At 42.1% G+C, this 23987-nt stretch overlaps 1 protein-coding gene across 5 annotated transcripts; it reads right to left on the reverse strand.

Annotated features, from left to right (window-relative positions):
- On the reverse strand, positions 1-23960 carry IDS (iduronate 2-sulfatase). 5 transcript variants are annotated; one of them, XM_089537109.1, is made up of 12 exons: positions 23861-23960; positions 22767-22908; positions 19406-19465; positions 14959-15045; positions 8258-8394; positions 6664-6841; positions 6452-6540; positions 5789-5989; positions 4657-4827; positions 3722-3848; positions 3057-3230; positions 1-692 (listed from the first exon to the last, which is right to left on the reverse strand). In XM_089537109.1, the coding sequence occupies exons 4-12, from the start codon at positions 15011-15013 to the stop codon at positions 202-204; spliced, it is 1623 nt and encodes a 540-aa protein (XP_089393235.1). In that variant the 5' UTR covers positions 15014-15045; positions 19406-19465; positions 22767-22908; positions 23861-23960; the 3' UTR covers positions 1-201. The 5 variants fall into 5 exon arrangements, with proteins under 5 accessions (XP_089393235.1, XP_089393236.1, XP_089393239.1 ...); XM_089537110.1 differs by having other exon boundaries at positions 8258-8497; XM_089537113.1 differs by lacking the exons at positions 14959-15045; positions 19406-19465; positions 22767-22908; positions 23861-23960 and adding an exon at positions 11768-11838.
- Between the last annotated feature and the right edge of the window lie 27 nt (positions 23961-23987).

The raw sequence follows: 23987 nt of genomic DNA on the forward strand, positions 1-23987 counted from the left end.
TGATAAAAGAAAACGGGTTTATTAACAGAGAACTAATAAAAAAATCAAGAACACAACATATTCAGCACTTAGCACAAAGCTAACTATCATTCAAGAGACCCCTTTGTGTATAACACAAAGCTCTGTCTGTCTGTGTGTATATAAGCAGTGCAACTATTGATTCAATAAGAGCATTTTGCAGATAAGAAACCAACCCTCAATTTAATGCTGCAGGATTTTGCAAAACTTCTGGGTAAGGGGGCCACTGTGAGTGTCATTTCTGTATACATTGTGATCTTGGTTGGGGTCACTCTCTGTGAAATAAAGCTCCCCTCCGTGGACGTCTCTTAGATGGACCGTAAAGTTGTTGGGATCGAAGCCAAACCACACAGTGCACCTGTAGTCGGGGGTACGAATGGAGTAGCCCATCACTCTTATATCCTGCAGCGCTGGCAGATCGGAGTCCCACTCTGGAGTATCTCCCGGCCGGGGATACTGGCTGATCGCAATGGGAGGGTCAGAGTCCTCTCCTCTGTCATGGTTGTTCTTCTGCCCTCCATGGATGGATGGGAAATACTGGACCATGCTTTGTCCTTCGGTACACAGGGAGATTTGAAATGAAGGCTGGGGACACGCAGGAAGCACTTGTAATCCAGCAAGTTCCACAAGCGTTGCAAAGAGGGACACCAACTCAACCATTTCTTTGGGTTGCCCTAAGTTGGGGCAAAAGGGAGATCATATTATTGTATAACTGAATAACAACTGCACACTGGCTGCAACATTGAAAAATAAATGTTTTTTTTTTAAGAAATGGCCAGTATTCGGCATCATCTATTTAGTTACTGGGGCGTGTTACAGACCGCCCCTTTGGGGCGGCCTGTATCCGGCCCTTTCCCTGCTGTATCGGGGCCTCAGCTGCCACAACGGCAGCCTCCGAGGCCTCGATCCGCTGCTTTCCAGGCCGCGGGAAAGCTGCAAAAGGCCACTTCCCCGTGGCCTGGAAAGGGGTGTCCTTGGGGCTTCAAGCCCCGAGGACACCCGATGGCAGCGGGGAGGAGGAGAAAGGCTGCTCCCAGCGATGCAAACCCCAGAAGGAGCTCCGTTTCGGAGCTCCTTCTTGTGCCGCGGAGAGGGCGCTCTAGGCGCTCTCGTGCGGCGCGACGTCACAACCGTGCCACCTCATTTGGAGGCAGCGCGGTGGTGATGTCTTCATGGCGCCCCCCGTGTAGAACGGGCACCGCCATTTTGTACGTGCTGAGCATGTACTAGGGTTGGGAGCATCCGGAAGGGACGCCCCTTTCTAACCCTAGTATGTGCTGAGCACGTACTTTTAGGCGCGTCTGTAACGCGCCTTAGTGATTAAGTAGCATCCAGTTACAGATAGTAACTGTCCCATATTCACGATTGTTACTTAGGCTGCTGCCACACTGCAGAAATAAAGCAGTTTCACACCACTTTAACTCAGGCGACTAGATGTCATAACCACAAAGAAGGACAAGGCACAGTAAAAACAGAAGGGCATTCAAGAAAAACAGAAGACATTACAACATAAAAGCTAAAACACTCATATAAAGATAAATTCATGCTTCGTAGTCATGCTCAAAATGGTCCAGAATTCCTCCTGAATAGAAGGTTGAAATGGAGGCCAGGGTCTGGAAATGGAGCGCATATGGTCACCCGGCATTAACTTCCATGACTCAATACAATGGAATTCTGGGATGTGTAGTTTGATGGGGCACCAGACAGGGAAGCTAAATATTTCACAAAACTACAAGGCCGTAACATTGATCATAGCAGTGAAAGTGGTGTCAGACTGCTTTATTACTGAAGTGGAGATACAACCTGAATAGTTACAACTGTGACAGTAGTGTCACAGTCATAACTCCCCCCATAACTTATGAGAGCAGCTGATACAGAATACTCACCTCTCTGTGTGTGTGGGTGGGTGTGTGTGTGTGTATTATCTCATAACAAAACATAATAATGCCAGGTGTACCTTCAGGCAAACATAATACATCATACTGTACAAAAATGCATACTATACAAATAGTCCATTAACTTGATTTTCTGTGAAACCCACTGCAGAAAGTCAAATCAGAATTTTAATTGTGGTTCAGAGATTAATTCCTGTTGTTTATGCCAGCATTTATGTATCTAATGGGCCACATTCGACCATCCTAAAGCAATTTTAGTAGCACACTAACCTTTCTTGTGCGTTTACAAATGGTGGGGAAATTGTGTTATATGGCACTCTGATACCTTTTATTTATGTTATTTGCTAGATAATCAGAATCCAGATGATGTAATTAAGGTAGCTAAATTCTGTTATGCCATATGTAAGTTATGTTCGCAATTGGTCGACGATAATCGATAGAGTTTGACTCTGCTGTACGCTCCTCAAATTGAATTTTAATAATAGTTAATAATTGTGCTGTACAATTATTATTTTATTGCTTTTTATTATTTTATATTGGTCAATGACCGAATAAACAGATTGATTGATTGGCACTTGGAGGATCCTATGCAGATCGTGTCCCTCTGGACCTTTCCAAACACATTTTTTAAATGTCTGGGGAAAAGATTTGGGCAGCTTAACAAATCCTCTAGGGAGGCCCATTCTGGCCTGCAAAAACTGTTTTATCCCCATACCTCACTATGAAAAACCTTAACCAGAAGGGACTTGTGGTCATCTTAAGTTTCATTTCCAGACACCCTCAACACAACCAGTATCAACCACCAAGGATTAAGAGGGACCAACAATTGACATATGTCGACATGTGCAGTATACACCCAACAGATTGTTGGAGTGGAGCTTTTAACTCACCGGTTATGTCAGTCCCAGGAATTTGCCATTGTAAGTGTGTGTATGCATGTGTAATGATTTAAGTTTTAATTGTTGTTTTTTTTTAATTTTGGATCATTTCATCTCTTTTTAACTTTAGGGAAGTCTTTATGAACCTCCAGTCTCCTATTTGATCTGCTATAGTTTCATTTAGATTCTGATTTAATCTAGCCAAACCAGCAATTAAATGGTTGCACCCACAATTTTTATGCTACTATAAATATTAACAGCTTACCTTGGGGCACTGGACTTGAAACTTGGCTGAAGGGATCGATAAAAGGAAAGACCTTTTCTCCTGGGTTGAAGATGGGAGTTGTCAGTCCAGGCACATAGAACATCAGCGGTATACGAGTTGCAATATCAAAGTTGCTGTATTTTGCCCATTCACCATGCTCACCCAGTGACCAGCCTAGACAAGATCAAGAACCGCAAAAGGTATATAGCCCCACTGGAGATAAAAGTACACAAAAACCAACCAGCTGGATGTGTGTCCTAAAGTTGCAGCACATGAAAATCTGTGATTGAGTCCTATTAGTGTGTTATGTATTCACAAGTATATCTTGAATGTCTGCATTCTGTCCAAGGGTTACAAAAGTGGAGTTGCACACATAGTGCCACTGTACACTGGGCATGCAAATCTGAATGCACATTGCAAATATTTCTTGCACAAATATATTGCACATGTAGATGTGTATGTGTATTTTGCTACACATTTACTAGCACAATATTACAATTCACTAGCTAGGCCACATCATGCAACTGTCAAGTAACTCTATCAGTGTAAAATTATACTCCCTATCTTCAGTGTAAGATCTTGGCCTGCAAATCTGTAGAGAGAATAGCTTTTTTATCATGAAACTGCACAGTTTACAAGAGAACCCAGGGGCATAAAGGACTTACCATGGTCAGCAGTGAACACTACAATTGTGTTATGAGAGAGCCCTGCATCATCCAGACCATTCAAAAGCTTCCCAACCAGCATGTCCAAGTAAGAGACAGAGGCAAAGTAACTTTGACGAATCTGCCGCTATAAAATGCATCAAAACAGGATCATCAACTTTCAACTGCTGAGCAGTCTGTTAAAACATTTCCTATAGGGAGTCACAGTATTTTCAAATGGAAGGTTTGTTTCCAACTTGCCTGCCTGTCTTACCTAAACAAATCAACAGTGGATATAATTTCCTTAGCCATTAATAATAATAATAATAATAATAATAATAATAATAATAATAGCCGTCTTTTAAAAAATCCCTCCAACCTTTAACTTATTTAACTTATTCTGGCCTGTTACAGACTGCTAAAATAAAGCTGCTTTGGGTCTCTTTGGAGGTATGCTGTTTAAATGATGCATGCATCCTAAGAATCCGGAAACTGCACCAAAGCTGCACTCCAGTGCTTAGGAATGCAGTGTGGCTTTGGCGCGACCTCCGGACTCTTAGGACCCATGCATCATTTAAATAGCATACCTCCAAAGAGACCCAAAGCAGCTTTATTTTGGCAGTCTGTAACAGGCCTCTGATTATACATAAAACGGACAACCCAAGGGGAAATGAAAAGTACTATATACATAGTTTTTTTGTGGGTTTTTCGGGCTATGTGGCCATGTTCTAGAAGAGTTTATTCCTAATGTTTCATCAGCATCTGTGGCTGGCATCTTCAGAGATCCAAAAGTTGGCAGATAACTTGAATGCATATACACACACCATATATGGCCCATGGGCTACACTTCATGCTTCTCTGCAAGAGGCACACTTTGCATTATGTTCCCCTAAACACTGGCTACCAAAAAGTCCTTCACCTGCTTTCTAGGGTGAGGAGGTATGCAAGTCACCTACCTGGAAGTCTTCTGGAATAGGTCCATAAGGAAAACTGATGTTCAAGGCTGCGACATCCTCCCTATGCCTTATGTCTGTCCAGGGATTGTAAGCCACAGAAGGGAGTCCTTTAGGGACATCAGGATCTGGGGCCAGTGTGACATTTTCCAAGGGGTACAGTTTGAGAAATTCCTTCAGGAGAGAGAAAAAAATATCAAGATATAGGATCGTCATTTCCAGGCTTACTATGGCAGAGTTTGAACAAGCTGCTACTGTAATTGAGATGCACCAGACAGATCCTTGATAAAACAGCAAAGGCCGTTTAGAGCAATGGTGAGACTCACGCAACCCTCCAGATGTCATTGGACTGTAAATCCCATCAGCTGAAGCTGACACAGCCAATGGTGAGAAATGCAGAGACAACATCCAGAGGGCCATGTGATTCACATCCCTGGCTTGGAGAAAAAGAAAATATACTTTATTCTAGAAAGATCACTTGGTAGTCAGCAATGTGATTAGAAAGGGAGGAGAGAGGATTGAGAAGACAATGAAAATATTCCAAAAAAACCAGGAATGGGGGAAAGTATAAAATCCCTTCCAATGCTTTCCAGGCAAATAACAATAAAATGATTCTACCCCAAAAATATGGTTTTCCACTCCTGGAGACTGCCAGAAGCAGGATTTTTGCCAAAAAACAGGATCAAGGCAAATTCCACAAAAACCTTCCTAAAGGATACTGATCTATAGTTCAACAAACATCTGCTTTCCTTTTGCCATCAGGCAAAGGCATTTTTATTCACGCATGCTTTTAATGTATAATCATGTCAGGGAGGGTTTTATACAGCGTGTGTGTTTTAATTATGTTTTTAACTTCTGTATGTTTATAAATTTTATACTTTTTTTAGCTAGTTGATTTTAATTGTCTTTTAAATTTTTATTGTGAGGGGCCTTGAGTCCCTTTCTGGGAGGAAGGTGGCATAGAAATGAAATGAAATAAATACTTACACACAGGCAAAGAGTTTTTTAAAATATCATGTTTCCAGAAGCAGATGCAGCCCACTCTCTAGCCTTTATGATTTTGTTGAAAAGTTGAGCCTGTCTAGAAGAGAAACTGTTTTGTTCTAGACATACCCTTTCACCCAAGCATCCTCACCTTGGGATACCTGAATGGGATGTGAGGTTTGTGATATCCAACAGCGAGGAAGAATTTACTGCCATGCTCTTTCACGATGTCCAATAGACGCAGGGCTTCCTCGGTGCTCTGGATATCCGGCAAGGTCCCCTCAGGCATTTCTGAAACATCCACCGGGCAAAGAAGGTTGGCATGAAGGCCTCCATCTTTCCCTTTGCAAACCTTGAAAGGAAAAGAAATGGTGGATGAGTTGTTTCCATCAATGGAGCACAAGAAAGGAATTTCCTACAAGATCATTACAAGATCTGTGTTTTGCACTTCCCCTCTTGCTTTATTCAAATTTCTCCTTTTTAACCCTCATTCTTAACATTTTCCAATCTTTATGGAAGTGCAAGATCTTTCTGTAAAACAAGAGCAGAATAGTTGGGCTTTAGACTGTAACATCCTGAGAGCAGAGGCGTATCTGCTTATGTTGCCTATGAACTGCTGTGAAAAAGGAAAAGCCATGTATATTGTAACTGATCACCTTCATCTACATCTATCTTTCCCGACCTGACCACCTCAGGATGCTGGTTGCAGTGCATCCTACAATGTTTTACAGATTATGGGAGCTGTAGTCCAAGAGAGCAAGAAGGCACCAGGTTGAGAAAAACCGATCTAAACGCAACCACAATGTCCATTCACCTTTGTGTTTTCATATTTTTCAGAAGAAGGATGAAAAGCTGGGATGGTCCAACTGTACGGATAGTCGTCACTATGGTTCGATGAAATCCCTAGAAAAAGAAGAGACTGTGTTACTTATACAAAAGAACAACAACTCAAAAGGATCGATTCAGGAACCAGAAAAGTCAGACCTAAGAGGTTTCACAGGTCTGTGCTCCCAATTCAGCACTTACCAGGGTGAAACACTTTCCCTACAGACATGGTGAGGTAGCCATTCTCCTTGAAGTACTGGGGCAAGGTGGAATAGTTTCCTGCATGCACCCTCCAGTAGGAATTGAAGTCATAAAGCCTTGTGGTGTCAGGCCTGCGACCGGTGAGGAAAGACACTCTGCTTGGGGCACAGACAGCTTGCTGAAGAGAAAAATGGAGAGAGGAGAATGGCAGAGCTATAGCTCAATGGTTCAGCATAGGCTTTACATGCATAAGATCCTAGGTGCAATCACCAGCATCTCCAGTTAACAAATAAAGTAGCAGATAAAAGTGCCTGAGGCTGCATCCACACTGCAGAAATAATCCAGTTTGACACCACCTTAACTGCCATGACTCAATGCTATGGCATTCTAGCAACTGTCCTTTCTTGTAGCACCAGAGCTCTCTAAAAGAGAAGACTCAATGTCTCCCAAAACCTCAATTTCCAGCATTCTATAGCACTGAGCCATGGAAATTAAAGCAGTGTCAAACTGGATTATTTCTGCAGTGCAGATGCTGCCTGAGACTCTGGAGTTTCAGACTAGACCAGAGACAGTTTGGACTACAAGATCCAGAACTCCTACAACTGTCTGGAGAATCTGGGCATCATTATTACTAACTTTGTTTTTCTCAAATCTGGGACTCGAGGCTGGTTACAAATTAAAATGACTACCATATAGCAAACCATAAAATGAGTACCATATACCATACAACAAAAAGTGAATTAAACTATTACCAGCATTAAATCAATTTAAAACACAAAATTCAAGATAATTTAAAAATCAAGTAAATCAATACAATTAAAACAATACAACAGAAAGGCTTTTTAAAAAAGAAACTTCAGCTCTAAAACATATTAGAATAAAAAAAGAGTTTTGTATATATCATCAAACTGTTGTGAATAACTTAGACCAGTTGCTCTTTTTCTCTTACCTGGCCCACCTCATAAGGCTGTTGTGAGGATAAAATAGGGAGGAGGACAGCCATAGACCCTACTTTGAGATCAATGGTGGGAAGGCAAGACATAATGTAACTGAGCAGTTTTTTAAAAAAACACAAAAGGAAGGTGACAGAGAACAGCCTCCCCAATTGTTTTCCGAAAACAAACTATATACAGTAATGTCAACAGTTTCAATACATAAATTTCCACATTTGTGTGTTGTTTTCGACACTACACAGATTGAGTCTCCCTTATCTGGGATTGGAAAATCCACAATACTCCAAAATCCCAAACTATTCATGTGGGTGACTGAGATAGTGACGCCTTTGCTTTCTGATGGTTCCATATACAGAAATTTTGTTTCGTGCCCAAACCTTTTAAAAACAATTGCGCATCAAATTACCTTCAGGCGATGTGTATAAGGTGTACACGAAATACAAATGAATTTCACATTGGGACTTGGGTCCCGTCTCCACGATTCGCATGACATACTGTATATGCAAAGATTCCAAAATCCCCCCCAAAATAAATCTGAAATCCAAAGCGCTTCTGGTCCCAAGGATTTCAGATAAGGGAAACTTAACATGTACTTTTTAAAGATTTTGTATGGGAACCTAATGTAAAGGAGCATTGCTTACCTGTGCAAATGCATTTTGGAACACAACACTTCGCGAAGCCAGCTGATCAATATTTGGCGATCTCACCAAGGCATCTCCGTAGGAACCCAACGCGGGACGCAGGTCATCGGCGATGATGAAGAGAACGTTCATGCCATCTCGAGTTAAAGGACATGTTTTTTTGAGCGCTGTGAGTCAGTGCTAACTGGGGAACAATGAGCGGAGTGGAACTTCTCTCTCGCTAATTTTAACTCCTTAACCCTATTATAGAAACCAGAAGCAGATCAACCTATTATAGAAACCAGAATCAGCCCATGTAGAATAATACCATTTTAAAGGATCAGTGCCATAAAACTTGCTTAAGAGATATTAAGGCACTGTTAGAAAAGCGCTGCAGAAATGAATGACACTGTTCAAACGGGATGTGCGGCATTTCCAGGATGTGAGCTGGTTATTGCAATAATCTTGTTTGATAGCATTTTATACCAATAAAAATATCCGTGCCTCGAGTGCACTGGGAAGAGAGCGCTACAGGAAACCTTCGCCAAGTACAGTTGCCTCAGCTTCTCTGGGCTTGCTTTGAAGAATCATGCCAAACAGGTTCATCCTGCAAGTTTTAGCCATTTCATTCCAATTCTTGGTATTAAATACACAAATATACACATACACATATACATTATATTTTAACCTTATTTTTCTAAACCACCTTATCCATTTTGGTAAACAGTGCTGCATAAGGATGGTGGAGACATTTAATAAATCAATGTATTGAAAGTCAATTTTATTTACTGATAACAACTTCAGACAAAATAAAATCTGGCTGTAGGCTGCTCTGAGTCTTGGAATGGTTGGGGAGTAGACAGACCTCCAAAACTTAAATTTAAAAATTGTTGCTTTTCAGTGCCAACAGCAAGAGTAATTTAGCTGAGGCTTACATCAGCCACTGCTAAGTCTGCAGCGAGACTATGAAACCAACATCATAGTGTAGTGCAATGGTTCCCAAACTTTGGTTCTCCAGATATTTTTGGACTTCATCTCCCAGAATCCCAGACCATTGGCTAAGATGATTGAGACTTCTGGAAGCTGATGTCCAAAACACCTGGAGGACCAGAGTTGGGGAATCACTGGTGTAGTGGTTGGAGCAAGGAAGGGAACAAAATGAGACTGATGTTGGACTGAAGGTCCCATCATCCTTTATCACTTGCTATCCTAGCTAGAGCTGGTGGGACAATATGCCTATTCAAGAAGTAGATTGTCAGAGTGGGACTGGGGAGACTTATATTCATTTGGGGATTTTAGTCAAAAGATCGATCCCAAAAAGCTGGTTCAACTTATCCACTGGTCAATGTAAATACTTTACATTGTACTTTAACTCTTATATATCTCAAAAGGAGTCATCCCCTTTTTCTGAACAGAGTGGTAAAAAGCAAGATCTTAGTCCATCCTGGGAGCACCAAAAAGAAGCATGGATCCCCTCTCTCATCTATTCAGCCTTTAGGATGAGTACAAACAGTTATGCCTGTCATAATTTTCTAAGTTCTTTGGCCTCATTTTCCTTTGTGTCATCCTTTACATCCTTTGTTACACGCACCTAAGTTTAACTCTTGACTTATCCACAGGTCATATCTAAATCCATAATTTGGGTCCCCAAACCTGCCCTCGACTTATACCTATAGTCGAGTATATATGGTAAATCCTTACTCTGACATACATTTTACAGGGTGACCAAAGGGCATTGGTTATTTCTCAGCCTAATCTACCTAACAGGATTATTGTGAGATTAAAAATGGGGAGAGAGAGGCATCAGTGCAAACACATTAGCAAGAAAAAAGTGGGTTAGCTGTGCATTAAATACACCAAGAAGCAATAAATACATATAAAGGTATTAGCCGCACATCCATGAAACTGAGTGAATCTCTTAAAATTGTCAGGGGATCTGGAACTCTTTGTGTTGGTAATTTTTTATCAAAACTCATAAATACAAAAAAGGCATGGAAAGATCGCCTGGTATATGATATTGGCAATTAAATTAGGCTGTGCAAAATTTTGGAAGAGTCTCAAACGTCCAAATATTGATAATTAGTGGGGGAACAATGTCCATCTTAGAACCCTCCTGGCCTTTTCTCGGTTGCCCACCAGTTACAGCAGTTTGATCCTACTTTGGTTCCTTCGTAGGGATGCCTGAGATTCGCATCTTGGGCTGCATGCACACTGCGCAGTTATAGCACTTGGCTCTTTCTGATGGGATCCTAGGATTTGCCCTTTGCAAAAGTCCAAGCTCCTGAAACACAGTGTTAGCATCTCATGAAAGCTACAAATCCCAGGTTTCCATAGCATGGACCCAGTGCAGTAAACAGTGCAATCAAACTGCTACAAATGTGGAGTGCGGTTACACCTTTGATCCCCCATGCTAAAAACAACAACAGTGCTATATACTGCCAAGAAGTGGATTGGAGGACGCATTTTCCTTCAAGGGTTGCATCCACACTGCAGAAATAAAGCAGTCTGACACCGCTTTAACTGCCCTGGCACAATACTATGGAATTCTAGGAACTGTAGTTTTGGAAAACCTTTAGCCTTCTCTGTCAGAGCTCTGGTGCCACTCAAATCCCAGGATTCCATAGCATGGAGCCCTGGCAGTTAAAACAGTGCCAAACTGGATTATTTCTGCAGTGCAGATGCTGCCTGAGACTCTGGAGTTTGACTTTATGCGCTTGACTTTATGCGATTGGAGCAAAATTGACTTTATCTTTGCATGACAGCTCCCAGAATCCACAACCATGTTGGATGGGGGGATTCTGGGCACTGTAGCCCATTTGGATCCCTGTCCTTTTTCCTTTGAAGCTCTGGTGCGAGGACAAAACTACAAATCCCAGGATATCCATAGATTGGAGCCCTGGCAGTTCAAGTGGCGTCAAACCGGTTTATTGCTACAGCACAGATCCACACTACAAAAATAATCCCATTTGAGACTTCTTGAACTGAGACTGCTCAGTGCTAAGGAATCCTGGGAATTGTAGTTTATTGTGGAACCCAGAACCCTCTGGTCCTAAACACACTGCAGAAATAATCCACTTTGAGACTGCTTGAACTGCCTTGTGCTCAGAGCTAGGGAATCCTGGGAATTGTAGTTTACTGTAGCACCAAAGGCCTCTGGTCCTAAACACACAGAGGACTTTAATTACTCTGGATCAGTTCTAGGGAATCCTGGTAACTGTAGTTTCTGGTGGCCCCAGAGCTCTCTGACAGAGGAGGCTCAATGTCACCCAAAAAACTCCAGTCCCCAGAATCCCTTAGCATTGAGCCAGGGCAGTTAAAGCGGTCTGAAAGTGGGTTATCTCTGCAATGTGTCTTGGACCATGGAGCCTTTTGTGCCAGATTGCTCTGGGGCCAGATCCAAAGGACACTCCCAGAACTCTCCTTTGCCTGCAGCCTTTGCAAGTGCAAGCGGTGTCAACCCGGTTTGTTTCTGCAGTGGGGATGCAAGCTGTTTTTCTCCTTCTGCCTGGGCAGCCCAGGTCCAAGCCTTACCTGCTGGAGTTCCAGAGGATCCCAAGAAGATCCTGGTGGAGGAAAGAAGACAGATCCGGATCAGGTTGAGCCCGAAGCCCCTGATCTTCAGCTCCAGCCCCATGATCGCTGGGGATCTGGCAGGAAATCATGTGGGATCCACCCTCCAGAAGCACCGAAAGCAGAGGAGGAGTCGCTCCTCCTCCTTGGAAGCCTTGCTCCTCTTTGCTCTCGAGGCTGAAGGCTGCTGCATCCACACTGCAGAACTGATCCAGTTTGACATCGCATTGGCATCCCGGGGACTGTCATTTCTGGTGACCCAGGAGCAGAGAAAAACCAACATTTGGTGCATTTGGTTTGAGTTGTTGGCACTGATGCAACTCCACCTGGGTTCAAATCCTTGCAAGATCTAGGCAAGTGGCATGCTCTGAATCAAGAGTGGCCAAGTCACACTCTCTCAGCCTTAGAGGAACTTTATTACAAACTCCCTCTGGGCGAATCTGGCCCAGAAAACCCCAGGTTCAGTCATAAAATCAGAAGTAACTGGAAAAAGAAAGAGGAGTGGCAGCAGCCAGCAATGCATTTCGAAGCTTTGTGGCAATTACCAGCCTTGACCACCAGGTGGCACTCCTGCCCCACTAATGGTCCCTCCTTGCTGCAGCTGGGTTTCATCAGTTCTAGATTGGCAGTCTTTGCTTTTTTCATTGCCTTCCAAGCCTAAAATCACACAATGGGTCTGATCCATATTAGATTACACTGGTCCCCCCACCAAAAAAAAAAACCTGTGCCCTTTTAAGAGATTTTTTTGGGACTTCAGCTTCCAGAAGTCTCAGCCATGTTGGCCAATAGCCTGGGATGCTGGAAGCTGAAGTCCAAAATCCCATAAGGAGCACAGTTTGGGGACCACTCATGTAGAACAAGCAACTAGAACAAGAACAAGCCCAGGGTAAGAGATCTGGCAGCAGCTTGAGGTGTTTATCACACTGGGGTTAATTTCGGCATTAAAGAGAGATTAAAGCGCATTCACAGCATCCCGCAAACAAAGCAAAAACGGCATGTAATTGCGCGAATGATGACCATGAATATATGGGGGGCATTCCCACTGCAGTTTGCTCTGAAGCGGGATTCGGGGCAAACGACCTTCGTTCCCATTTGAAACTACTTCCGATCCTCATTGGATCGATTCCAGGAGGAAAGAAGCAGGGCAAACCCAAATAACCTGGGGTTTCTTGACAATACTTTGGAAGTGGTTTTTTTGGGGGGGGGAAGAATCGATTCTAAAGTGTGCCCAATAAGTGCGAATGCCAGATCAGAATCAATTCTTTTTTCTTTTTTTTTGCAGTAGAAATAATCAACAAAGCAATATATTGCTAAAGCAACCACTTGCTTTAGCAATAGATCAATTTTTTTGATTATATATATATATATATCCCTCCTCCTCCTCCCTCCACCTGGGTCCCCTGCCCTTGCCCTGCTCCCATCCTGCAGTGCAGATGCAGCAGCTCTCTCTTCCTTCCCTCCTCTATCCTCCCTCCCTTCCTTCCTTTCTTTCTTCCTTCCTTCCTTCTCCCCCTTCTTTTCCTTGCTTCCTTCCTGCTTACCTTCCCTCTTTCCTTCCTGCTGCCACCACGGCACCACTGCAGCAGTGCCACAAGGCCTGCTACCTTAAGGGAAGCGGTGGCAGTAGGAAGGAAAGAGGGAAGGTAAGCAGGAAGGAAGGAAAAGAAAAAGGAGAGAGGGAGAAGAGAGGGAGGGGAGAGGAGGAAGTGAGAAAGGAAGAGAGTGTCCAGTCGGGACCACAGCTTTCCAAAGGGGTTCCCGAGGAAGTGGGTGATCAGCAGAAGGGCTGCCGCCTTCCCCGGCTCCATCTAATGGGAACAACAAGCGTTCCCAGCAAAAAAAGCGATTCCACAAAAGGTCCCTTTTGATAGTGAGAACGAGGGACCTTTTGGGAATCGCTTAGAAAGCAGAGTGGAGCCAGATTGGAACACGGATTATACTCCAAGTGGGAATGACCCTAATACTGATGGAACTGGGGGCAGGACCTGTGGGTTTTAGCCTTCCCTCCCAGTATGTGAGTGCCAGCTATAAGAAAATGAGCACAGTATAATTATGGAAGCTGCAGGAGGACCAACCCTCTTGGCTTTTAAATCTACAAATGAGAGGCTTATTGCAAAATATAAATGAAGTCAGCATGCAGCCTGGTGTTGCAGATTATCAGTAACATGTAATAACCAAAGGAGCTGGGACTTGGCAATATCTCCCTTCTAGAAGTAAAGTTTCTTAGGGAAATGAAGTCATTATTAAACCAGTTTAAAAGTGCAGTCCTATACATTCTGTTCTAAAGAAGCCCCACAAAGTGAAACAGAACTTACTCTTGGATAGAGTGGCATCCTAAATAAATGGGCTAAAACCCATCATTCACACCTGCCAAAATAGACCCACTGAATTAATGAATCTTGCAAAACAAGTCCCCTAGATTCAATGTGTCTACTCTAGTCAAGTAACAATTGAATTCAGGCCTATGTATGTATGAGCCAACATAGTGGACTATGGAGTTAATCTCACAGGATGAATCCCGTGCAGAAACTAAATTTAAACTGAAAACAACCTGCATTTGCGGGTTGTTTTTCAGACAACATTTGGGGTTAACCTGAACAGAAAGCTGAAAAAAACCACATTTGCTGGATGTTTTTCAGACAATGTTTGTGTGAAAGAGAAATAACGCGAAAGCAACCCAAATGCAAAGTCGTCAAAACCAGCACCTTTTTACTTTCGCTAAATTCGGAAAGTACAAAGGAGCTTTCCGTTTTGATTATTTTCGCGTAATTTCTCTTTCACGCCAACGCATCTGGCAAACACCACCTGGATTTTTAAATCCCGTTTCTGCACGGGATTTTACCAATTCGCCCTCTGTGTGATAAACTCTGAAGACCAGAGTTTGATTCCCAGCTTAGCCATGAAATGCACTGAGTGACCTTGGGCAAGTCACACTCTCTCAGCCTCAGTGGAAAGCAATGGCAAACTTCCTCTGGATAAATATTGCCCAGAAAACCCCATGATAGGCTTGTCTGAGGCTCGCCATAAATCAGAAACGACTTGAAGGTACACAGCCACTAATGTACAGAAAACACATCTCTATCTTTATTGCCAATATTTCTTTGCTGCTCAGGACAGTTTAGAACAATTAAAAGAGCAAGCCAGAATTGTACCTTTCTGAGCAGGCAACTGGATCTGTGACTGTTTTTTTTCACAGAACATGCACATCTTTGCAGAAAGTTGTTAGATATATAAGCATCCTGGAAGAAAAAGAAGAAGAAAGCAGGCAATAATAACAGCACCAAAAAGCACTTTTCCAACCCTCTCACTCCAACCAGTGGAGGACAGTGGCAGCTTAGTAGATGCAGATTCAGCTTCCCCTTAATTCAGCCACAATTCTCAGGCTTCTCACAATTACATTCCTTCAGGAGAGGAAATATTTAATGCTATTCTGACAATTGCTTCCGCTTCTTTCACTTGGCAGCCCAGGGAATCAGGAAAGCAACCAAGTGCATTTGAATTATTTACACAAAATACTATCTGGGAGGCATCCATCATTTAACCCTAGAGCTGAGTTGTGGTTGTTGTTTCTCCCCGCTCCTTTCTTTCTTTCTTTCTTTCTTTCATCACAGCACCACAGTCAGTTAATATTTACATTTTATTTTTTGAACGCAGGCTTACATTTCTGGGTCGCAGGGTAACACTTGATAGCAATTGTTTGCCATGCGACTGCTCTACGTTTGGCATAGAGTCTACTCACTTGCAATTTTCTGTATGTTCTGAAAAAACAGGTTGTTCTGTGTCTATTATTCTCAACAAAAGTTATTTTCTTCCGTCAGTTCACAAGTGGAAATAAAGGCATGCTTGTAACTATGGAGGAACCATAACTACAAAATAAAGCATGGGCTTTCATAGACTTAAGTCTACTTCCTCAGATGCATTTGATTTCATATAGTCCCAAAGGTGCAACAAGATCTCTCCACATACTGGTTTCATAGACTAACACAGCTATATCTTTGAAGCCTACATAATAAAGGCTATCATTTCAAGGCAAAAAATCTCAGATCAAGTCTCTATTCAAGTGGGAATGGTAAAATGCCTGGAAACCAAGCTCATGAGGAGCAGTTGAAGGAGTTGAGTATGTTTTCCCTGCAGAAAAGGAGGTTCAGAGGTGATATGACTGCTATCTTTAAATATCTGAAGGGTTGTCATATGGAAGATGGAATAAGCTCCAGAGGATAGGGCCCAAACCAATGGACTCAAATTACAGTTGGCCCTTGTTAGCCGCTAGGTTCCAAGGCCTCTTGTGAATAAGAAAATCTGTGGGTCCTCAAGTCCCATTATATACAGTGGAGTAGTGATATGATGCCCCTTAAATAAAATAGCAAAATCAAGGTTTGCATTTTGGATTTGAAAAAACAAATTCAAGCCATGGAAGGTTGAATCTGTGGATATGGAAAACCGACTGTACAAGAAAGGCGATTCCGCTAAATGTTAGAAAGAACTTGACGGTAAGAGCTGTTTGACAGCAAAATAGAATATGTGCAAAGGTGGTTTTTAAACAGAGTTTGGATAACCACCTGGCAACGATGGCTTAGCTATGGAACCCTATACCAAGAATGGCTTGAGCTAGGGGTACATTTCAACTCCATGATTTATAGATTGCTGGTGACTGGCAATACCTTCACCTGGGATTCCTTTTCAGAGACCATCCTACCCATGGTACATTTATGTAGTATGTTCTTAGTTTTTGTGTGGGTCACCCTGCCCCAAGTGTAAAAAGTTGAAATTCCTTTTCTAAGAATTAGTTAGTGGCACTAAGAGCTTTAAGATGCAATGCACTTTCACCTTTGTCCTTGAAGACACAGGGCAGCAACTTTCATGTGCTCTTGGATTCAACTCTGAGCCTGAAAATTCAGCATTCAGTGATGGCCAGGAGTGCATTTGCACAATTAAAGCTTGTGCGCCAACTGCACTGTTCCTTGAGATTTCAGATTTGGTCACAGCGACACATGTTGGGTATAGCAACTTTTGCAGGCTGAGACTCTATGGAGTTTATCACATGGGGACAATTGGAAGTGTAAATGGGGTTTATCCCGTGAAAATTGTGCATTCGTGATTAATATTTTCACACAAACTTGTGAATAAAGTACCATTATTCTGGGAATATTCCATGAAAACCAAACAACTGCAATAAGACTTTTCACACGACGTCGTAATCAAAAGCATTTAAAGTACCATTAACCCAGGAATAACCAGGCAATAAAGAGCAACAAATCATTCACAGGAAAATCCCGTGAATAGATTTGTTGCTCTTTATTGCCTGGTTATTCCCTGGTTATTTCCGGGATAATGACTGCTGTGTATGAAAATTTTAATTGCGATTGAATAGTAATTGTGTGATTTTCATGGGATAAACCCTGTTTAAACTTCCAATTTCCCTCCATGTGATAAACTCCTATGACAATTAGGATGGATGTATATCTACCAGAAACATAGGAATGCATGTTTGTGGTAATTTACTGTTAGTGTTTACACATGCCCCTTCTCTTCCTGAAGCACATGCACTTTCTGAGATCTCCACACTTGCCTCTCTTCACCATGCATACTTTTATGCAAGATTTTCTATACAAAAACCCAGGAGTCTTGCACAACAAAATCTTGTGCAGCAAGCAGCATTCTTACCCAACAAACCATGCGGCTAATTTTGCAGCAAGATTGCTGTTTTTGTGCAAGATTTGTATGTGCATGTGTGGGGTGAGGGGGGGTTGTATGTGCAAGACTTCCTTTTTTGCATAGAAAATAGCAATCCTGCATACACACACACACACACACACGCACACACACAACCACACATGGCTGTCTGGGAACAGTATTTTTGGTGGAACCTTCCACAATGCTCATAGAATATACCACTTTGATATGTTTGTGCTTTATTCTGCTCCGGCAGGGTTCTGCTTATTGTTCTGTGATGGCCTGCATTCATTAGAGATGCTGGTCAAACTTTGCCATCTTTCTTATTTAAGATGCATCCTAAAGTACTTGTGGGTTTGCTGAGGTTGGTGGTGGTGGGGAACCAAGATCATTCCTGAAAGATTCATGAGCTTTGTCTCAAATGCCGAAGAAGCGTGCGCAGATTCTCGTAAACCTCAGCACCCCAGGTTGAGCCCAAAAGCACAGCTTGACTGGAGAAGCAGATTAGCATAAATTTGCCACATTTTGTTAGCATTCTAATAATTAAATGATAAGATGCTCCTGAAGCTGCCTCCCTCATCTCTACCCTACTATAGAAACCATCCCTCAGGAGCAAAACCTCTATAAGTTACATGCAAAAGCATGAAGGCATATATACCAGGTTCAAAAATACTAATGGCAAGAAACCACCTTCTAAATGGAAACAGCTTCCTAGATTTAGAAGGAAGTAATATTTGCGAGAGTGGCACAGATGCCCTGAAAGTACGAGATCTTGTCTGATCTTGCAAGCTAAACAGGGTCAGTCCTGGTTAGTACTTGGATGGGAGACCACCAAGGAATAACAGGGGCTGTAGGCTTTATTTCAGAGGCACCTCTTAGTATCCCTTGCCTAAGAAAACCCTATGTAATTCATTATTAATTGTTAATAATAACAATAGCAATAACATTAATGATGATGACATTGCCACTAATAAATTTTTGGGTACAGTTCAAAGTGCTGGTTGTAACTCTGAATTTAATGCCATTAACTATTTGGGACCAAGTTGTCTGGCCAAGTTTCCCAGGATTTAAAATCTTCAAGAGAGTGAATTCTTGGGAATGTATTAAGTAAAGGAGAGCAAACTGTCGGTGTAGGTGCTCAGGGGGTTTGTGGTTAGAATTTAGATGGTGTTGAACATGGATTCCCCCCCCCCCCTTTTTGTCTCATTTTTTTTCTTTGCAATTAAGTTACTGAACGAACTGTGAATGGGAAGGGAAATGTAATTCAGGGGTGATTACAACAAAGGTTCTGACAAGAATATCAATGAATAAATCCTTCAGTGGAGTAGTTCAGAGTATACGTTGCTATGCAAGCTGAAGAGCAAGGCGCAGATTTAGTGACAAATATAAAGCTTTTCTTATTTGTACTCTCCTGTGGTGCTCTACGAAAATGCCCCAAAGCTAGAAATTGGGAAGGTAAGGCAGGGGAAAAAATACATCACACAATTTATAATTTTAACAACTAATATTTGGGAAGTTTGGGGGGGAGGGAGGGATGTGAAAACCAGCCCCATCTTCTGCTTAAAGACAGTTCAGCATCAGCATACGGTATTCCTGAGTAAGGGGTCATTCACATTACAGAGTTATAGCACTGTCATTCCATTTTAGCTGCCTGTGGTTTCTTTCTACAGAACCTTGAAATCTGCAATGTAGGGAGAGGCATTTAAAATTCTGAGCGAAGTGCTTCTGTGCCTCCCCAAACTACAGATCCCAGGATTCCACTGGCAGAACTTTTATTTAGCATTGCTGCAATCCTTCCTGTTCCTTACAGGAGAAACCTGATTCATAATCCACAGAAGCCATTAGTTCTTATGTTGTGGTATCTACCATCACTGCTATTATCAACATCATCACATTATGCCTCTTTGGGTCATCATCAGCATATACCTTTGAATGAACACTATGAGCTTTAAGGTGTGCCAGAAATCTATCGTAGGTGAGCCATTCCTTGAAAGAAAAACAAAATAAGAAATTAGCATACCACAAAAACTATTTTTTACCCAGGTAGAAATGACAGAGCTATTTTTGATTCCTATATTTGCTTGCATGCTTCTTTATGTTTATCATAAAACCCTCATTAATAACATTTGCCGTCTTGACCATGTTGCTTTGCTCTATGTATCCTGGTTTTCATCTATGAGATATTGAAAGGTATGGTGTTTATGGACTATAGTCCGCTTCATAGTGGCTTATGTCCGGATAAATATATATTGAGAGAGGTTCATACTGTCAAATACAAACACACACAATACCACATGAGAATAACCTTAAAAGAAATAAAAGGGAATGGATAAACTATATATGCCTGCCACTGGACCTCTTGGGATATAGTGTGGAACAAAACCAAAATAAACCAATAAGGAAGTCTTTGGAGTTTATCACACGGGAGAAATTTCTCTTAATTTCGAATGAAAAGAAAGTGGGGCCAGGACACATTCACATGAATTCACTAGTTCAGTGAATTTACGTGAATTTGAATTGCATTCGAACTGACTCCCCATTGTCCAAAAATAGATTGCCATTGCCCGAAATTGCGTATGGTAGTCTATCACGAATAACGTTAAACCCCATGACTGCATTCGGATTGCCATTGGTTTATACTTACAATTTCACTTGTCTGATAAATTCTTTCCTCTTCTTCTGCAACTTTTGTTTTATTCAGAGTTATCCTTCACAATGTATATAGTATAATCTGTACATACAGTATGAGAGGGAACAGATTTGCATAATGAATGGTACATCTAATACATGCAAATCCTTAAAAATGACAGAGCACTGGCGATGCTTGACAGATGATAAACGCAGCTTTTACAAATCACAAGATGGTAAAGAGAAGAAAATGAAGGTGAAGGATGCTTAGCACAGAAGAAGAGGAAAAATCCTCTTATGTCAAATGGAATAAACAGCAGGAATGCAATTACCTCCAAGGAGCCAATCTGACTAGTGGCCAAAGCTGTATCTGCTCTCCTAAACCAACCTTCCCCAAACTAGAACCCTCTAGATGGGTGTGGATGATAGGAGATATAGTTCAACATATTTGGAGGTCATCTATTGAACATCCTGCTCAACACAGTGTTTCATTCCACTCTGATTCCTCTTGTCTCCATTTTAAATCTCCCTCTTTTATGAGTGGAAGGTGATTCATCTCTATTTCCAACATCCAGATGGAATGTAGCCAAAACAGGACAATTCACACATGCAAAAGCAAAAATCAGATATATATCAAGAGGACATGAGACCCAAAAGAAGCCAAACGAAGAAAGAGTATGTACAGTTGTCACAGGATGCTGACCAGCAGTTGGCAGGGGTTCAGAAAAATAAATGGGAGGAGAATGAAATTTGTCATAGTTGTGTACCTTCTAGTCATTTCCTACTTATGGTGAGCCTAAGGTGAACCTTAGGCAGGTTTCTTCAGAGGAGGTTTGCCATTGCCATCCTTTGAGGCTGAGAGAGTGTGATTTGCTCAAGGTCACCAGGTCACATGGCTGAGCTGGGATTCGAACCCTGGACTCCAGAGTCATAGTCCAATGTTCAAATCTCTACATCATGCTGGCTGTAGGCTATTCTGAAAGAAGGCATGGCTGGCTGGACCACTGAACAGCAACACTCCATGCTGCAACATTTATGCAGGCCACACTTCTTTCCTAGATTTATTTATTTGTATGTGTTAGGAAAAGAGCCAGCGTGGTCTAATGGTCTGAGCACTGAACTATGACTCTGGAGACCAAGGTTTGAATCCTGGCTGGACCATGGAAACCCACTGGGCACATTTGGGTAGGTCACACTCTTTCAGCCTCAGAAGATGGAAATGGCAAATGCTCTTTGAAGAAACTTGCCAACAAAATTCCCAGATAGGTTTGTCTCAGGGTTGCCATAAGTCAGAAATGCCTTGAAGGCATACATCAACAACAACATGTGTCATGAAAGAAGGTCTGATTATTGTAAGTGGGCTGGAAAGCTCAAATCCCCCTCAACAAGCATACGCCACCTCTCCAATATTCATATAGAGACATTTCCTGAAAGATATTAGAATATCAGACCTGTAGGTTGCTAACCACAGGAAGCTGACAAATGGAGTATAGCCTCCTTTGTCTAGTAGTGACTTACTAGTCACTAGTAGTGACTCAGTGGTGAATGAGTAGTAGTGACTTAATGGTGAATGGACATAGTGTGACTTTCATTTTTGTAGGCAAGGCATCCGGTGAAGTAGATTCTTGACTACAAAAAGTCATGACCCAGATTCTAAATGGGGCATCCAAACAGACTGCTGCCCCAGAACTGACAAAGAATCCTATGGCCCCTCATGTATAGTCAACCACATCAGATGTCCAATGTCTCAGGGCATCATATACATCTTAGAAGTGCCACTTAGACGCATACCATTTATTCTGCATTGTGCAGGGCTAGGCTGGACTGGAGTCCATATTAGCTTACACTAAACAAAATATGTTCATTCCTAAGGTGCCCCAAGAATCTTACTTACCGCAGCTGCAGAGTGCATTCTGGATGGTACAAGATACTACTCTGTCTGTGGTTAGGTCTTGTACTATCCAGAATGTGTCATGTTCTTTAATCTGTTAGTTGTGAGTCCTTCGCCCTTTCCTTGCTCCACTAAAAGCTGTGATCGTCTGTACACTTGCTTGCAAGTAAGCACAAACACATATCATGGGACTTGATGTTTGGACAGATCCATATGCAACCAGGCTCAATGGTAGAGCTGGGCTCCTAGGGCTGCCCCCATTGAATTCAATGGGTTTTACTTCCAAATAATCATACATAGCTTCTCACTCAATATTCAAGCACAGAGTCAAGACCCATGCAAAGGATTCCTAAAATCATGCTGCAAAATTTCTAGCACTGCAGTAACTTAAAATGAGGGACATTCCAGAAAAATGGAGGACATTGCAAAATAAAAGCCAGAGACACTAATATATAATCTAGATGACATACAGTTACAAATGGAGACATGCCCCTCAAAATGGAGGACATTCAAGGAAAAATGTAGGACATTGCCAACCAAAAGTTAGGAACACTAATATATAAGATATAATACCATATAGCTTATATATGATATATCTTATATATTAGTGTAATTTATTAAAAACCAGGCATGCTCAAAACGGAGGGCACTCTGTCCAGGAGGGATGCGTCCGGGAAAAGGAGGACGCCTGGCCACCCTGGACAATGCACACCCTCCTTTTGCAAACACACACACAAAACACAGTCTTAGCCCATGCATTTGAATTACCTGGCCAGAAAGAGAGTCTCTTTGGGAGTCCAGTCCTTCCACTTTGTAACTTGCAAGAATTGTGGCACAGAGGCACAAACAGACACACAACACAAGCAGAAACCCTTCCCTCTGGCATCAGATGGAGTCGAGGTCTGGATCCCTGCAAATGTACCAGAGGATGACATAGAGGATGAGCAAAATGACAAAGAGGAAAAGAGCCACAAAGATTGCCTTGGCCACTGGAGAGACAAAGGGCTGCATCTTGGTCTCTTCTCCTTCTTCCTCCTCCTTGAGTTGCAAGGATAGAGGGATGGATGGGAGCCCCTCCAAAGCCCTGCCTGGTCCATTGGATGCTGCACATGCCAGGCAATGCTGGCACAGCCCACTGGCTTCTCTTGTCTAATGCACTCCTTTGGCACCCCAAACACACAGACACACATGACAACAAACAGTATACTAAAACAGTATACTAAACCCTCAAATGTGGTTATTTCATTGGAAACACAGTCCCAAAGGTGCTACAAGAGCTCTCTAACTTTGTATTATTATTATTATTATTACTATTACTATTAACTGAAAGTTGGCAGCATGAGTTCCTCTAAACTTCAGTCTACTTCCTCAGATGCAGTTAGTGTCAAAGGTGCTACAAGAGCTCTATATCTTTTATTCTATTTATTATTATTATTATTATCAACTGAAAGTTGGCAGCAGGAGCTTCCCTAGACCTGAGTCTACTTCCTCAGATGCCTAGGGATGGAGGAATGATGGGAGTCGAAGCCCTAAAACATTAAATATGTATTTTAATATATTTCAATGTAATTAATTTAACTGTATTTTGTTTAATCTAACCGTAGTTAAGGTGAGGGGGGAATGCTTAGTTGTGTGTGCATTATGTACTTGTTTATGCATTTTTGTAAACCGCCTTGATCTATTGGAAAGGCGGTATATAAATAAAGATTATTATTATTAAGCCTCTGGAGGACTTCCTAAACTCAGGTCATTTAAAGGGAGTGTGACTTGGCCTTTCCTCTGAGGCTGAGAGAGTGTGACTTATTACTCTTATTTAATAACTGCCCAATGGGTTTCCATTATATCCCCGTCGGGATTCGAACCCAGCTCTCCCGGTGCCTTAAGCCCAACGCTGCCTCCCTCAGTCAGAGCTCGAAAGTTAAGCCTCAAGACGAGTCAGACTCCAGGGCGCCCACAAGAGGGCAAGACTTCGAACGCGGCTAGTGCGCA

Source organism: Sceloporus occidentalis, unplaced genomic scaffold, assembly GCF_023333645.1.
Source record: "Sceloporus occidentalis isolate IW3139 unplaced genomic scaffold, rSceOcc1.0.p SCAF_8, whole genome shotgun sequence".
NCBI lineage: Eukaryota > Metazoa > Chordata > Lepidosauria > Squamata > Phrynosomatidae > Sceloporus > Sceloporus occidentalis.

Bases quoted from the DNA above. Each gene is read 5' to 3' on its own strand.
- IDS (XM_089537109.1), bottom strand. From the start codon at position 15,013: ATGTGCATGTTCTGTGAAAAAAAACAGTCACAGATCCAGTTGCCTGCT. The intron at 6,842-8,257 runs GTAAGCAATGCT...TTTTCTCTTCAG, and splicing joins TCCAAAATGCATTTGCACAG to CAAGCTGTCTGTGCCCCAAG. The intron at 3,231-3,721 runs GTAAGTCCTTTA...GATCTTGTCTAG, and splicing joins AGTGTTCACTGCTGACCATG to GCTGGTCACTGGGTGAGCAT.